At 42.7% G+C, this 17561-nt stretch overlaps 1 protein-coding gene across 1 annotated transcript in view; it reads right to left on the bottom strand.

The window, feature by feature from the left end:
• Positions 1 to 17561, bottom strand: part of LOC311105097 (prominin-1-A-like) — a gene marked incomplete at its 5' end in the record, with an annotated part of 133076 nt that overhangs the window by 28057 nt on the left and 87458 nt on the right. Inside the window, 8 exons of the mRNA XM_084147098.1 lie at positions 2066 to 2225; positions 2500 to 2563; positions 2863 to 2937; positions 3117 to 3346; positions 3945 to 3968; positions 5231 to 5320; positions 7204 to 7267; positions 9123 to 9243. Of these exons, the coding sequence (XP_084003224.1) occupies positions 2066 to 2225; positions 2500 to 2563; positions 2863 to 2937; positions 3117 to 3346; positions 3945 to 3968; positions 5231 to 5320; positions 7204 to 7267; positions 9123 to 9243 (828 nt within the window). The remainder of the gene's footprint in view (positions 1 to 2065; positions 2226 to 2499; positions 2564 to 2862; positions 2938 to 3116; positions 3347 to 3944; positions 3969 to 5230; positions 5321 to 7203; positions 7268 to 9122; positions 9244 to 17561) is intronic.

The following is a 17561-nucleotide window of genomic DNA, read 5'->3' as shown; positions in this document are numbered from 1 at the left end:
TCCTTGATATAGTCAGCCAAACTATGGAAGAACGCGTCCACCAACGATGGTGTGTTCCAAGAACTTCGTCTAGCCAGGGTTCGGAAGTCGATGGAATGGTCTGCGACTGTACGTCTGCCTTGTCGAATACTGAACAGTTCACGAGACGCCTCTGCGGTGGGTGAATCCAGGTCAAACACCTTCAGCATCTCCTCAGCAAACAGGTCGAAGGTTGCACATGCGGGGGTTTGACGTTCGAACTCTGCTGTTCCCCAGAGTCGAGCTCGGCCCGTCAGGTGAGTGATGGCATACCCAACTTTAGCCCCCTCCGTGGCGAAGGTCCTTGGCTGCAAGGAGAACTGAAGTCGGCAGCTAGTCAGGAATGGCCGGACCTGGGTTGAATCGCCGTTGAACCGCTCGGGGTTTCCAATCTTGGGTTCCGGAGCAGCGGCTGCAATGACCGGGGCAGGTAACTCGGGGGCTGGGCTGGTGGGCAGACTGGCTGGGGTAAGGTTGGTGAGGAGTTGAAGGATCATGGCGAGTTGTTGTTGCTGCTGCTGGAACTGCTGCTCATGCTCATCGGTTTCCATGTCGGGGAAAGTGTGCGCTGAGTCCATAATGGTCAGATCGTACTGTCACGGTTCAGACAGACGACCAGAGGACCACAATTGCGTCACACCAGAAAGTTTATTAAACTTAAGGGAAAAGGGAAGTAGGGAGTGAATGAAGGCTCCAGGGGTAACAGGGATCCCGTCCAATGCGCTGGGTCTGTGCCCCCCCCAGTGGCAGCGATGCGTCCTATGAAGCCGGTGGTGGGTGGTCCAGAAGTCCTGGGGGGGGGAGACACAGACACAACAGGGCGGAATGAAACCAGGCAGCAGTACAGTTCAAGGGAAATCCAAAATACGTAGTAGCAAGGCAGAAGGCTGGTCAGAGTTACCGGGATTGAAGAGTAGTCAGGAGTCGTAATGGCAGAAGCAGGTCTGGATCTCCTGAGGCAGAAGAGTATCCAAAAAACAGGCAGGTCCGGGGTCACAAAACCAGGGTGAGCCAGAAGCGCGAGCAAACAGGTTCCGGGTGTGAGCTTTGCAGACGATCTGACACCGGAGAGCTGAAAGACAGGGCCTTAAATACTGGGAGAGGTAGTGGGTAATGCAGCGCAGCTGGCAGAGTAATTAGAGCAGAGCAGAGCAGGGACAGGTGGAGCTAGTTAGGCTGAGTAGAGAGAGTGGTGAGCAGAGTGGAAGAAAATTAAGGTGGTAACCCGGTGGAGTGAGAGGCCCATGACATACAGATTTGCAGCCATAGACAAATAAATGTGTTATCAATAGGCTATTTATTTCCAGTCGATGTCGGAGCTATAGCCTACCATTAGGAAGTACATTTCCTTGGAAATACAACTGCGGCGTGCTTCTCCGCACACGCAGCCTACAGGATATTTATATAATATATAATAATATAATAATATAATATATATAATATATTTAATTGAGACCACACATAGGCACATTTGATTTCGCACGCCCAACAAAAGAGAAGAGAGGGAGGCTGAACTTGAAGCAGCAAAGATTAGCCTATGAGAGTTTGTGAGTGCGACAAATAGGTGCTTTTAATAGGCTACAAAAGTTAACGCATACACAACAAAAAGACAACCGTTTCGAAATAATCTGCAGGACCCAAAAATATGTTCATCCCAAAGTTGTATGTCTGACCGCCCGCTCCCGCCCGCAGCAGGAAAAATGCCAACTGCGCTGCAATGCTCTCTGTCGGGGCCTGCAGGTCCCGTGGTCAGGTCCAGGGTATACTTGAAAGATAACTGACCTAACAAACTCTTGATTCATTATTACATTATGTCACAGTGACTGCTGCTGCTTTCAAATGATGAAATAACTCCAGATGATACTCAGTAACAACAGATTTTACTCTCTTTACGTCAATCTACCACAGACCCGGCAGGTGAAGACCTTTATTTGTTCTGAACTCTGAGCACATCATGGGCCCTGGTCAAAAGTACTACACAATATAGGGAATAAGGTGCCGTTTGGGACACACAGTTTGTGAATCGGGCCCCAGTTCCTGATTATACCTGTAGAAGTCAATCTGGTCGATCTCGGGGTAGGAATCTTCTATCTTGGAGTGTGTGTGACTGATGAAGTTGGTGAAGTTGGCCATAGTGCTGTGTACAGGGAACACCTTGGAGAAGCTGGTGATGTTGGTGCCCATGATGTCCAACATGCGCCGGGCTCCTGGGAGGGAGGGAGGGGCATTAGTGAAGTAATGGAGTAATACAATCGTATATTTTGGGGTATTGGGGTACGACAGTTCGGGTGTAGGTCATTCATTGGAATATGGCCATTGGTCTTATTGGGCTTATAAGACATTACCTTCAATGCGTATTCATACCATACTGAACATGACTGACTTGGCAAAGTTGAACACTCCAAATGATATAACCCTTCATATAATGTCTTCTGAAACTTTTTTAGGAGCATTAAATGAGGTTAAAGAGATGCCACTCACCCTCTACTTCGTTCCTCATCTGGTCACTCACCATGCCTGGAGTGTCATTGAATGAGGAGTAGCCCTGTTTGGAGAAGAAAGTACAGCTGTAGGATCTTAATTAGATCACCCTGTTGTTGCATGAAAAATGCAAACTTGTAGTGTATTTAAGGTTTAAAAAACATTTCAATTAATTATAATCCACACAATACTTTACATTTCCTGTTGCTGCAGGATTATTTTCCTGCTGTGAGAAACGAGTCATTAATATCCTACATTCATAGAAAGGCAAGTTTGCGTTGATGATACAGTATCACAAATATCAAAGAAAATCTCACAACATCCAATTTATACCTAAAGGTTTTGCAACATTTCTAGACTCACCTTTTGAATGATATTGCTGAGGTCTGTCTTTAGCAATTGATTCACACTTTCCAGCTGATTGTTCACATCAGGTAACTGCAACACATTACAGACAACACACACTTACAACGTAACTTTCCTCATGCAGCGCAGCCCATACAATGAGAAAAAAAAACATTTTAAATAGACCAGATGGCAAATAGTATTGTGCTATATAAATACATGTATTACAGTATGACTATTATTATCCTATTTAATAAAGTGTGCCAGCATACCCGGGTGAAGTTGGCGCTGACGTGGAGCTGTGCCAGGGAGCTGCGGATGGAGCGGCAGAGTTGGGCGGTGGTGGCGTCCGAGTCCTCGTCGCTGCAGCCCGGGTCGTTGAGGGTTTTGTTGAGGCTGGAGCGCACCAGGCTCAGGTTGAAGTGGAGCTTCCATGTCGCCTCCTGAAGAACCTCCAGAGACACACTCACGTTCTCCAGGGCCTCCTTGGTCTCCCGCATGGCTTGGGATGGGGACAGGGTAGGAGGGAGAGGTGGTGAGTGTGTGTGAGAGTGCAGTATAGACACACACACAAATGCACATGGTACATTCACAAAAACACTCAATGTATGCACACACAAGCACGCACACACAAACCAAATACACACACATGCACAGCCATACCCTGGCCGTGATTATACACAAAAAAACACACACACATTCACACAGGGGCAGCAATTAGAATTGAACAGCTGAACAATAGTTGCAGGTTCAATCCACTGTTGGAGCAAGATTGGAACTTGGAAGGCCATACACTTAATATATTCATTTGATTCATAATTAAGATGGCACGCAAGGAAGGTTTGGACAGTTCCAAATATACAGTACTGTACACATACAGGGATGTCTAGCGATTTAGCCTGGTCCCAGATCTGTTTGTGCTGTCTTGCCATCTCCTATGGTCATTGTCACGCCATTGTTACAAACAGATCTTCGACCAAGCTACAATTGGCTCAAGAGCTAGGAAAACCACAAGGGAACCAATCACAAGAGTGACACCAGGGTGAGGTCTCAAGGTCACAAGGTCAAGGATCACAAGGTCTGGGTTCATTTACTGTTACCTTTAATGGCCCTCTCCACTTTGACTTTATGATAAAAAGTAAAAAGGAAAGAAAAGGAGGTCTACTTAAGCCATTAAAGTCGTGGTACGCCATGTTACGAGCTAAGTAACAAGATCTTTCTATAAAAACTACAATGCTACTTTACTATGTAGATACACTGAGTATACAAAACATTAGGAACACTTTCCTAATATTGAGTTGCACCCCCTTTTGCCCTCAGAACAACCTCAATTCCTCAGGGCATGGACTTTACAAGGTGTCGAAAGCATTCCACAGGGATGCTGGCCCATGTTGACTCCAATGCTTCCCACCCTAAGGGTGGTGGACCATTCTTGATACACACGGGAAACGGTTGAGCGTGAAAAACCTAGCAGCGTTGCATTTCTTAACAAACTCAAACCGGTGCGCCTGGCACCTATTACCCTACCGGGTTCAAAGGCACTTAAATATTTTGTCTTGCCCATTCACCCTCCACACACACACAATCCATGTCTGGCACACACACAATCATTTTTATTTCTTATTTTTTATTCTTACAAAAAAAAATCTGCATTGTTGATTAAGGGCTTGTAAGTAAGCATTTCACGGTAAGGTCTACACCTGTTGTATTCGGCGCACCCACCCCATGTGAATTGTATGCTGTGGTGCAATGGACCTCTCTCTCCACCAGGAGGCTAAAGCACTGGTACACCCTTGTATACAAAGCATTGATAGGGCAACTCCCTTTGTATCTCTGTTCCTTCCTGACCAGATCAGTCACTCAATACAGTCTTCGTTCACAGTCGCTGCTGTCCTTGTCTGTTCCTAAAACTAGAACTGAGATGAGGAAGCAAACTTTTTCCCATAATGCCCCTTCATCCTGGAGCATGCTTCAAAATATATTAAAGTTAGGGTAGTTAGTCCTTGCCTGTTTTTAAGACTCTGATCGACAACACTGTTTTTGATAGTTGCAGTTGTTTTTAATCTTCAAATGTACAGTGTCTGCAACTTGTGTGTATTTGTATTTTTTTATAATATTTGATGTACATGCTGCTATTTCCCTGTTTGTCTTGCAGGTCGCCCTCGCAAAAGAGCTTTTTAACCTCAATGTGTCTGAACTGGTTAAATAAAGGTTAAATACAAAAAACACATATAATAATAATGTTTTGTACACTCAGTGTATTCTTAAAAGATCCTCATAACTTGTGTCCAATTTGAGGACAGCATTGTCAGTGTGGCAGAGAATAAAAACAAATTACAGCATCTGTCTGAAAGAGGAAATTATATATCATAAGAACAGGACGTACCAACAGCCATACTGAGCGCTCCGTCCAGTGCAGGACGGACCTCTTTTCCCAATTCCTCATGAATTTTCCCTCCAAGCAGAGGACCCACATCTGAGGATGGGGAAATAGCATAATTATGTATTATGGTTAGGGCCAATTCCATTTGAATTCAGGAAGTACATTTCTCTCATAGAAAAGCAATGGAGAATACAGTGGGGAAAAAAAGTATTTAGTCAGCCACCAATTGTGCAAGTTCTCCCACTTAAAAAGATGAGAGAGGCCTGTAATTTTCATCATAGGTACACGTCAACTATGACAGACAAATGTAGGAAAAAAAATCCAGAAAATCACATTGTAGGAATTTTAATGAATTTATTTGCAAATTATGGTGGAAAATAAGTATTTGGTCACCTACAAACAAGCAAGATTTCTGGCTCTCACAGACCTGTAACTTCTTCTTTAAGAGGCTCCTCTGTCCTCCACTCGTTACCCCTATTAATGGCACCTGTTTGAACTTGTTATCAGTATAAAAGACACCTGTCCACAACCTCAAACAGTCACACTCCAAACTCCACTATGGCCAAGACCAAAGAGCTGTCAAAGGACACCAGAAACAAAATTGTAGACCTGCACCAGGCTGGGAAGACTGAATCTGCAATAGGTAAGCAGCTTGGTTTGAGGAAATCAACTGTGGGAGCAATTATTAGGAAATGGAAGACATACAAGACCACTGATAATCTCCCTCGATCTGGGGCTCCACGCAAGATCTCACCCCGTGGGGTCAAAATGATCACAAGAACGGTGAGAAAAAATCCCAGAACCACACGGGGGGACCTAGTGAATGACCTGCAGAGAGCTGGGACCAAAGTAACAAAGCCTACCATCAGTAACACACTACGCCGCCAGGGACTCAAATCCTGCAGTGCCAGACGTGTCCCCCTGCTTAAGCCAGTACATGTCCAGGCCCGTCTGAAGTTTGCTAGAGTGCATTTGGATGATCCAGAAGAGGATTGGGAGAATGTCATATGGTCAGATGAAACCAAACTATAACTTTTTGGTAAAAACTCAACTCGTCGTGTTTGGAGGACAAAGAATGCTGAGTGGCATCCAAAGAACACCATGCCTACTGTGAAGCAGGGGAGTGGAAACATCATGCTTTGGGGCTGTTTTTCTGCAAAGGGACCAGGACGACTGATCCGTGTAAAGGAAAGAATTAATGGGGCCATGTATCGTGAGATTTTGAGTGAACACCTCCTTCCATCAGCAAGGGCATTGAAGATGAAACGTGGCTGGGTCTTTCAGCATGACAATGATCCCAAACACACCGCCCGGGCAACGAAGGAGTGGCTTCGTAAGAAGCATTTCAAGGTCCTGGAGTGGCCTAGCCAGTCTCCAGATCTCAACCCCATAGAAAATCTTTGGAGGGAGTTGAAAGTCTGTGTTGGCCAGCGACTGCCCCAAAACATCACTGCTCTAGAGGAGATCTGCATGGAGGAATGGGCCAAAATACCAGCAACAGTGTGTGAAAACCTTGTGAAGACTTACAGAAAACGTTTGACCTGTGTCATTGCCAACAAAGGGTATATAACAAAGTATTGAGAAACTTGTGTTATTGACCAAATACTTATTTTCCACCATAATTTGCAAATAAATTCATAAAAAATCCTACAATGTGATTTTCTGGAAAAAAAAATCTCATTTTGTCTGTCATAGTTGACTTGTACCTATGATGAAAATTACAGGCCTCTCTCATCTTTTTAAGTGGGAGAACTTGCACAATTGGTGGCTGACTAAATACTTTTTTCCCCCACTGTAATTGGAATTGGAGTTGACTTCCTCAATTGACAGAATTGAAATGAAACTGACCACAACTCTGTTATGTATCTAATTGATGTTGAAGATATTGTTAACTTGATATGGCCATAGATTCATAGTTTTGTGCAATAGACTGAACAGAGACAATATGGAGACGTGGCCTCAGGCACTGTACTTACTATCTAAGTCAGAAAGGACTTTGTTCTTGGCAGTGGCGTATTGTGCTATTAGGTAATCAATTTGCTGTGAAAAGAAGAGCAGAGTAAAGTTACAGAAATTGAGACACAAGTCTGTTTTTTTGTCTGAGATTATTTGTTGTTTTTTTGTCCGAGATTGTGTTACTCTGTCAGTCTCTCACTATCTCACACATACACATGCACATATATATATGCGTGCACCCTTTGCGAAGCATACAATATACACTACCGGTCAAAGTTTTAGAACACCTACTCATTCAAGGGTTTTTCTTTATTTTTACTATTTTCTACATTGTAGAATAATAGTGAAGACATCAACACTATGAAATAACACATATGGAATCATGTAGTAACCAAAAAAGTGTTAAACAAATCAAAATATATTTTATATTTGAGATTCTTCAAATAGCCACCCTTTGCGTTGATGACAGCTTTACACACTCTTGGTATTCCCTCAACCAGCTTCATGAGGTAGTCACCTGGAATGCATTTCAATGAACAGGTGCGCCTTCTTAAAAGTTAATTTGTGGAATTTCATTCCTTCTTAATGCGTTTGAGCCAAACAGTTGTGTTGTGATATGGTAGGGTGGTATACAGAAGATAGCCCTATTTGGTAAAAGACCAAGTCCATATTATGGCAAGAACAGCTCAAATAAGCAAAGAGAAACGACAATCCATTATTACTTTAAGACATGGAGGTCAGTCAATACAGAAGATTTCAAAAACTTTGAAAGTTTCTTCAAGTGCAGTCGCAAAAACCATCAAGCGCTCTGATGAAACTGGCTCTCATGAGGACCGCCACAGGAATGGAAGATCCAGAGTTAGCTCTGCTGCAGAGGATAAGTTCATTAGAGTTCCCAGCCTCAGAAATTGCAGCCCAAATAAATGCTTCACAGAGTTCAAATAACAGACCCATCTCAACATCAACTGTTCAGAGGAGACTGTGTGAATCAGGCCTTCACGGTCGAATTGCTGCAAAGAAACCACTACTAAAGGACACCAATAAGAAGAAGAGACTTGCTTGGGCCAAGAAACACGAGCAATGGACATTAGACCGGTGGAAATGTGTCCTTTGGTCTGGAGTCCATATTGGAGATTTTTGGTTCCAACCGCCGTGTCTTTGTGAGACGCAGTGTGGGTGAACGGATGATCTCCGCATATGTATTTTCCACCGTAAAGCATGGAGGAGGAGGTGTTATGGTGTGGGTGTGCTTTGCTGGTGACACTGTCTGTGATTTATTTAGAATTCAAGGCACACTTAACCAGCATGGTTACCACAGCATTCTGCAGCGATACGCCATCCATCTGGTTTGGGCTTAGTGGGACTATCATTTGTTGTTCAACAGGACAATGACCCAACACACCTCCAGGCTGTGTAAGGGCTATTTGACCAAGAAGGAGAGTGATGGAGCTCTGCATCAGATGACCTGACCTCCACAATCCCCCGACCTCAACCAAATTAAGATGGTTTTGGATGAGTCGGACGGCAGAGTGAAGGAAAAGCAACCAACAAGTGCTCAGCATATGTGAGAACTCCTTCAAGACTGTTGGAAAAGCATTCCAGGTGAAGCTGGTTGAGAGAATGCCAAGAGTGTGCAAAGCTGTCATCAAGGCAAAGGGTGGCTATTTGAAGAATCTCAAATCTCAAATATATTTTGATTTGTTTCTTTTTTGGTTACTACATGATTCCATATGTGTTATTTCATAGTTTTGATGTCTTCACTATTATTCTACAATGTAGAAAATAGTAAAAATAAAGAAAAACTTTTGAATGAGTAGGTGTTCTAAAACTTTTGACCGGTATTGTACATTTAATCTAACTATCTCGTACATTCTCTACTTAGCCTTGTGTGCACACCTACAGTAATACTGTCATTGCAGCTACGGTAAAAAAGCTTTACCGTTGGCGTCTCGTTGGTAAAGCTCTGCAGGTCCCTCAGGTTGCTGCTGACCAGTCTCCTCATGCCTTTGAGCTGAGAGCTCAGGTTCTGGTTAGCTGCATACGCACACAGTACTCCAGCCCTGCGGACAAACAACAAATACAACAACACAGAACATTAAAAGAGATATAGGCTAGCACACGCTAAGCTAAATATTCCACTCCAGATATTCTAAGCTTTATGGCTGCAACTACACAGGCAGCCCAATTCTGATCTTTTTCCACTAACTGGACCAATCAGATAAGCTCTTTTGCCAATAATTGGGCAAAAGATCAGAATTGGGTTGCCTGTGTAAACGCAGTCTTTATGTTCTTATGATTTTATTGAAAGGCAATTGATGTCAAACGTTCATTCACACCTTCTGTCTATACAGTTATGAATGTTATACAGACCTCTAATCAGTTTACAAATAATACTTGGAGTTGAAACGTACTTTTAACTAGGGCATGGAGCCAGCTAAAGACTGTAAATGATGTCCTGTCATCTATTGCCTTTACTGCTTTTGATTATTTTGATTATTTGTATGTGTTTTATTGTATGCACCACTCCACACAGAAAATAAGTTGTTTGGATTTGAAAGTCCATATCTCCTTGGCCACATAGCCAACCATTATGACGTCACCTGCTTCAGGCTGGTTTGCCAAATCAAGCTTAGTTTGCCATAGAAACCATCAATAACATTCTAAAATCCACAACATTCTAGAAACAGAATCAACATTCCCCCCATAAACACTTTCACCTTCTGAGAAGACAGGTCGTTTTGAGAACATCTGTGTAACTTTCTATTGCTAAAATGTCGCTGCATATGTATAACGATGGCTACGAGCCTGACTCCAACTATCAGTCTGAACAGGAAGAGTCTGATCCTGACTTGGGCTACGACTCAGGCTTTGAATCTGAATTGGAGTCAGAAGACCCGTTAGAAGAGTCCAGAGAAGTGGGCCTCTTCATAGAGCCCACACCCTCCTCATCCTCTGATCAAGATCAGGTCCGTGAAGTCCCAGTGGCCAGAACCCATGCCCTGAGGGCTGAGGTGGACCAGGCAGTCGCCATGGCCACGGCCCCTGTGGACCTGGAGGTCATGGTGGGCGAACACCATGAGATTCTCCAGAGCTCCAGCCCTGAGATCACCAGAGCACCAGTCTGTCTCATACTTGCCCCTCAGGTAGTTCCATCATGGGTCACCTGGTTTAGAAGCAGGCAGGCAGAACCAGAAAGCACTCATCCAGCCAGTTCTTTGAGTAATGGTGAGTATCAAAGTTTATTAGGAAAACATCATCACATAGAACGTTTTTGAAGACAACTGGTGTCTTTTAGTGTGACTGATTGTGTGTATTGTCTTTCATTTCGTAGATTATAGTGGTTTAGATGTGAAGCGTCGAGAGTCTCCCATAAGAGATCCAGAGGACCAGAGGGTCCCGCCCACCAAGAGAATGAGAGGATCAGAGGACTCGGACAGTTTCCTGATCCCTAGGTTGCCACCATGGGTCACCTTTAAGAGGACCAGGGAGTCCGGCCCTTCTAGTAGCCCAGGCTGTTTCCAACTAGAAGGCCCATCCCGGAAGAAATCGAAGAGGTAGCCTATCTTTTGATCTCTTTATTTTTTATCTTGTGTTTTTTTATTTTATATATTTTGTGTGTGTCTTAGGGTGACTTCAAAGGCTCTTAAAATGTATTGTTATTATTATTAGGTCAGTTGAGGAGAGTGACATTGCCATTGTCCCAAGTGTGACAAGGCAAAAGTGTAGGAGAACATGGGAATCAGACCTTTGCCCAGGACGTTCTGAGTCCGAGGGAACCAATCGGAAGAGACAGAGGGTCTGATGAGGACACTGACTCAACTCAACTGATGTCAACCAATCTCAACTGACCTTTAATTGCATTTTGTTGTATCAATTTTAAAATAAATGTACTGTTTTTGCTATATTATTAATAAAAAATAAAAATGTATTAGATCAGCGATCTGATTTGTCCTTGTCTTTCATATGATTACTTATGATTTTTTTTAAACTACACTGAACCAAAATATAAACGCAACATGTAAAGTGTTGGTCCCATGTTTCAAGAGCTGAAATAAAAAATCCCAGAAATGTTCCATCTGCACAAAAAGCTTATTTTTATCAAATTCTGTGCACAAATTTGTTTACATCCCTGTTAGTGAGCATTTCTCCTTTGACAAGATAATCCATCCACCTGACAGTTGTGGCATATCAAGAAGATGATTAAACAGCATGATCATTACACAAGTACACCTTGTGCTGGGGACAATAAAAGGCCACTCTAAAATGTGCAGTTTTGTCACACAACACAATGCCACAGATGTCTTAAGTTTTGAGGGAGCATGCAATTGGCATTCTGACTGCAGGAATGTCCACCAGAGCTGTTGCCAGAGAATTAAATGTTAATTTCGCTACCATAAGTCATTTTAGAGAATTTGAGCATTACATCCAACCAGCCTCACAAATGCAGACCACATATAATAACGCCAGTCCAGGACATCCACATCCGGCTTCTTCACCTGCGGGATCGTCTAAGACCCGCCACCCGGACAGCTGATGAAACTGAGGGTTTGTAGAAACCGTCTCAGGGAAGCTCGTCTGCGTGCTCGTCGTCCTCATCAGGGTCTTGACCTGACTGCAGTTTGGCATCGTAACCTACTTCAGTGGGCAAATACTCACCTTTGACAGCCACTGGCACGCTGGAGAAGTGTGCTCTTCAAGGATGAATCCCGGTTTCAACTGTACCGGGCAGATGGCAGACAGCGTTTATGGCGTTGTGTGGTTGAGCGGTTTGCTGATGTCAACGTTGTGAACAAAGTGCCCCATGGTGGCGGTGAGGTTATTGTATGGGCAAGCATACACTAAGGACAACAAACACAACTGCATTTTAGCGATGGCAATTTGAATGCACAGAGATACCGTGACGAGATCCTGAGGCCCATTGCCGTGCCATTCATCCGCCGGCATCACCTTATGATTCAGCATGATAATGCATGGCTCCATGTCACAAGGATCTGTACACAATTCCTGGAAGCTGAAAATGTCCTAGTTCTTCCATGGCCTGCATGCTCACCAGACATGTCACACATTGCGAATGTTTCGGATGCTCTGGATCGACGTGTACGACAGCGCGTTCCAGTTCCCGCCAATATCCAGCAACTTTGCACAGCCATTGAAGAGGAGTGGGACAACATTCCACAGGCCACAATCAACAGCCTGATCAACTCTATGCGGAGGAGATGTGTCGCACTGCATGAGGTAAATGGTGGTCACACCAGATACTGACTGGTCTTCTTATCCACGCCCCTATTTTTTTTTTTTTAAAGGTATCTGTGACCAACAGATGCATATCTTTATTCCCAGTCATCTGAAATCCATAGATTAGGACCTAATGAATTTATTTCAATTGACTGATTTCCTTATATGAACTGTAACTCAGTAAAATCTTTGAAATTGTTGCATGTTGCGTTTATATTTTTGTTCAGTGTAAATAACACCAAATTGTACCTAATACACGGGGGGCCAGTATGAAAAAATACAAATAAAATAATGTATGCACTCACTAAGTCGCTCTGGATAAGAGTGTCTGCTAAAAAATGACTTTAAAAAATATAAATGCCAGCAGGTGGCAGTACAAGTCCTTACAGCGAAACCGCTACCTGTTCCACTATTATCATAGGAATAGTGTACAAGGCCCACAACTGAATACAGTCAAACTGACCAACATAATCTGCTTATGTTCCCAAAGTTAACTCATTTAATATGAAAAATACACACTGAAATGGTTGAAGGTGATATGCTGTGGCTCACTCAACTTGTATAGCACACTCTTAACACAACTGAAATGATTTTAGATCTAGGCTTTACACTCTGTCATGTAACCTTTCAGGCAGTAAACATATTGTAAAGTACATGCACAACATATTACTGCATATTGTGAATAACCTACACATCTAAAAGAGTCACTTCTGTACTTAAAATAGTCCATACTGTGGCACTGTGTGTTCTTCTAGTGTTAATTAGCTCCAGGAACATCAAGGGGAACCTTGTCCATATATTAAGTCTTCATTTCCATGATTCATTCTATCCCTCCTGAATACTAACCCTAGTTTCTAAAATGGTCAGAGTTGCTAAATACTAATAACCCTATTTTCTAAAATGGTCAGAGTTTGCTGAATACTAACCCTAGTTTCTAAAATAGTCTGAGTTGCTGAATACTAACCCTAGTTTCTAAAATAGTCTGAGTTGCTGAATACTAACCCTAGTTTCTAAAATGGTCTGAGTTGCTGAATACTAACCCTATTTTCTAAAATAGTCTGAGTTGCTGAATACTAACCCTATTTTCTAAAATAGTCTGAGTTGCTGAATACTAACCCTATTTTCTAAAATAGTCTGAGTTGCTGAATACTAACCCTATTTTCTAAAATAGTCTGAGTTGCTTGGTCAGCGGCTCCCAAACTTTTTTTTGCCCACGACCCAATTTTGATATCTGAAAATTCTCGCGACCCCAACCATGTGAAAACAATTATGTAATTAACAGACAATATTTACTTTTTATCTGGGGCTATGGCAGTCAATTGAAAAACATTATTTTTCTGATTGTCTTCTCAACTCACCATCACATACTTTTAATGTGGGGCTATGACAGTCAATTGCAAATTAGTCTGACATAATGTCTCTTACCTAACCACCACTAATGAGATGGGTGTGCTTGAAGCATGCCGCGTCAGAGATTCTCAAAGTCAGGAGCCGTGGTCGACAGTGCGCACCTCATCTCTGCTGTCACATCCAACCTGGATCGATATTTGGTTTTAATGCAGCCGAGAGCACTGAATCCAGCTGCACACAGATAAGAGCTGGCGAAGGGTAGCCTACCATGAGCTTTATGGTGCTTTCAAGACAAATGGGAACGGGAACTTGGAAAAATAAGAGGTCAAATCATCACGTCAGTGATCTTCAGGTCGTAATGTCAGAGCTCTAGAAAGAGGCCCGAGTTCCTGAGTTGGAATTCCGAGTTGGATGACCGTTCAAAACACATTTTCCCATTCAGAGCTTGTTTCTTTCTGAGTTCCCAGTTGTCTTGAACGCACTGAAGTCAGAAGTCAGGGATTTCCGAGTTCCCATTTAGGAGTACCAAAACGGATTGGGAAGTAGGTCCCAAAGTGCTCTTCCAAGCATTGGAGGTGAGCAATCATCACTCGTGTGGGACACTTACTGATGCTGTTTTCTGTTATTTTATTTTAATTACACAAAAAGTCAACGAAGTCTGTTTTTTTTTTGTGAATGACAACAATTCCTCTATAAATGCGAAAAAATCTTTCCAGCACTCCTCCTCGATAACCACCAAGCCTCGGTGTGAAATATAACATTTTCATGCTCTGATCCCATATCTCCACATAGTTTTGCGAACAGGCGTGCACACAGTGGATGTGGTTTGATGTAGTTTACAATCAAAGTTACCTGCTGCAGTATATCTCCGAGTTCTGTGCTCAGCTTTTTTGCCGCCAGTTGCTCTCGGTGTATCATACAATGAGTCCATATGGCAGAGGTATTCATATTCATAACTAGAGTGCAGAGGTCTACCCGCGGTCACGCCATAGATGGAGCCCCATCTGTGCAAAAGCCCACCATTCAATCCAATATGGAATCTGTTTTTCATCAACATAGCCACGCTGCACACTGAACATCCCTAAGCCGTTTCATGCTTGAGAATCGTGAGACAGAACAATATGTCCTCGTGAATAGCATCTCCTGACATGTATAGTGAACAAAAGTCAATGCATGGGCATCTCGGCCCTCACAGCTAATGTCCATTTGGAGCGTTTTTTTTGAGTCGATCAGTCAGTTTCCTCTTGATTGCTAGCAATAGCATAAATTCTTTGTTTAACAGTGTTATCTGACAAAAGGTATTGATGTGAGTTTCTGTGCCTCTGCCTCCCCACACATTGTTTTCACCATATCAGTTGCGGCCGGTAATATCAAAGTCTCTGCAATAGTGTGTGGTTTCATAGTGTAGCGGGCCTAGCCATTCACCGTGGGAATAATTCAAGTGCAACGGTCAAGTGCGGCCTTCTCCCGTGAACTAAGGGCACTGCTCTTTGGTTGAATTGTATATTTTATATTTGAATAATGTTCATTGAGATTTTTAAGGCTAACCACATTACAATGATTATGAGATACAAAGACATATTATAATATATATATATATATATATAATTATTATAATATTTGTATTTTTAAAATTTTTAGGGATTTTGGAAATTCTCCCGCGACCCCATTTTCATATCAGGCGACCCCTAGTTTGGGAACAGCTGTGCTAGGTACTGTAGTGAGAGAGGGGCTTATAAGTAAAGGATTAGAGTAAAGATGGCGGAAGTCTCTATGTAGGTTGAGGTACGCAACCTACAGTAAGTGCTTTTGGCCAAAAATTTTAACATTGGTTATGTCCAAAATGGCACTGTATTCCCTATATAGTGCAAAGTAGTGCACTGTATAGAGAATAGGGTGTATTTGGGATGCCTGGTTAAAGTGCAGTACACAAAAAATATTGTACTGCATATGTCATCTATAGAAATATGAAATGTTTTCAAATAATTAGCAAGCTGCTAAATAAAGAGATGGATGACTCACTATAAGAATGAGTCAGAATGACTGTTTTCCTATGGGTTTTGAATGTTTTGATCAATTGAGATGAATCAGTGCATATTGTAACCATTTGGAGTGTGTGCTTTACGTCTGTGTTAGGACAATGAGGTAAATTATTATTAGCATGGATTCTGATCTATTTTGAGTCACTCATGAGTCACTCATCCCAGATGTGTGTGTCTGTGTATGTGTGGGGGGAGTACTATGTACTGTACAGTGTGTTTGTGTGTGTGTGTGTGCATGTTTCTTCTGTGTGTGTGTATGAACAGTGTATGTGTGTGAGTGAAATTATGAATCATCACGCGTGTGTCATTGGCAGCTGTATCAGAAAGCGTGCAGCCCTAACTGAGAGAGAAAGCTTGTTTGTGTGTGGTAGAGTATGTGTGCCAAGTCCTGAGGTTTGTGCTGATGTTCATATACAGTTGAAGTCGGAAGTTTACATACACTTAGGTTGGAGTCATTATAACTCGTTTTTCAACCACTCCACAAATGTCTTGTTAACAAACTATAGTTTTGGCAAGTCGGTTAGGACATCTACTTTGTGCATGACACAAGTAATTTATCCAACAATTGTTTACAGACAGATTATTTCACTTATAATTCACTGTATCACAATTCCAGTGGGTCAGACGTTTACATACACTAAGTTGACTGTGCCTTTAAACAGCTTGGAAAATTCCAGAAAATGATGTCATGGCTTTAGAAGCTTCTGATAGGCTAATTGACATCATTTGAGTCAATTGGAGGTGTACCTGTGGATGTATTTCAAGGCCTTCCTTCAAACTCAGTGCCTATTTGCTTGACATCATGGGAAAATCAAAAGAAATCAGCCAAGACCTCAGAAAAAAAATTGTAGACCTCCACAAGTCTGGTTCATCCTTGGGAGCAATTTCCAAACGCCTGAAGGTACCACGTTCATCTGTACAAACAATAGTACGCAAGTATAAACACCATGGGACCACGCAGCCGTCATACCGCTCAGGAAGGAGACGCGTTCTGTCTCCTAGAGATGAACGTACTTTGGTGCGAAAAGTGCAAATCAATCCCAGAACAACAGCAAAGGACCATGTGAAGATGCTAGAGGAAACAGGTACAAAAGTATCTATATCCACAGTAAAACAAGTCCTATATCGACATAACCTGAAAGGCCGCTCAGCAAGAAAGAAGCCACTGCTCCAAAACCGCCATAAAAAAGCCAGACTACGGTTTGCAACTGCATATGGGGACAAAGATCGTACTTTTTGGAGAAATGTCCTCTGGTCTGATGAAACAAAAATATAACTGTTTGGCCATAATGACCATCGTTATGTTGGAGGAAAAAGGGAGTCGCTTGCAAGCCGAAGAACACCATCCCAACCGTGAAGCACGGGGGTGGCAGCATCCTGCTGTGGGGGTGCTTTGCTGCAGGAGGGACTGGTGCACTTCACAAAATAGATGGCATCATGAGGAAGGAAAATTATGTGGATATATTGAAGCAACATCTCAAGACATCAGTCAGGAAGTTAAAGCTTGGTCACAAATGGGTCTTCCAAATGGACAATGACCCCAAGCATACTTCCAAAGTTGTGGCAAAATGGCTTAAGGACAACAAAGTCAAGGTATTGGAGTGGCCATCACAAAGTCCTGACCTCAATCCTATAGAAAATGTGTGGGCAGAACTAAAAAGGCCTGTGCGAGCAAGGAGGCCTACAAACCTGACTCAGTTAAACAAGCTCTGTCAGGAGGAATGGGCCAAAAATCATTTACATTTTACATT

This window comes from Coregonus lavaretus, assembly GCF_964263955.1.
Source record: "Coregonus lavaretus genome assembly, chromosome: 29".
Taxonomy (NCBI): domain Eukaryota; kingdom Metazoa; phylum Chordata; class Actinopteri; order Salmoniformes; family Salmonidae; genus Coregonus; species Coregonus lavaretus.
Note: the sequence above shows the minus strand (reverse complement) of the source record. Positions and strands in the feature narration are given on the sequence as shown.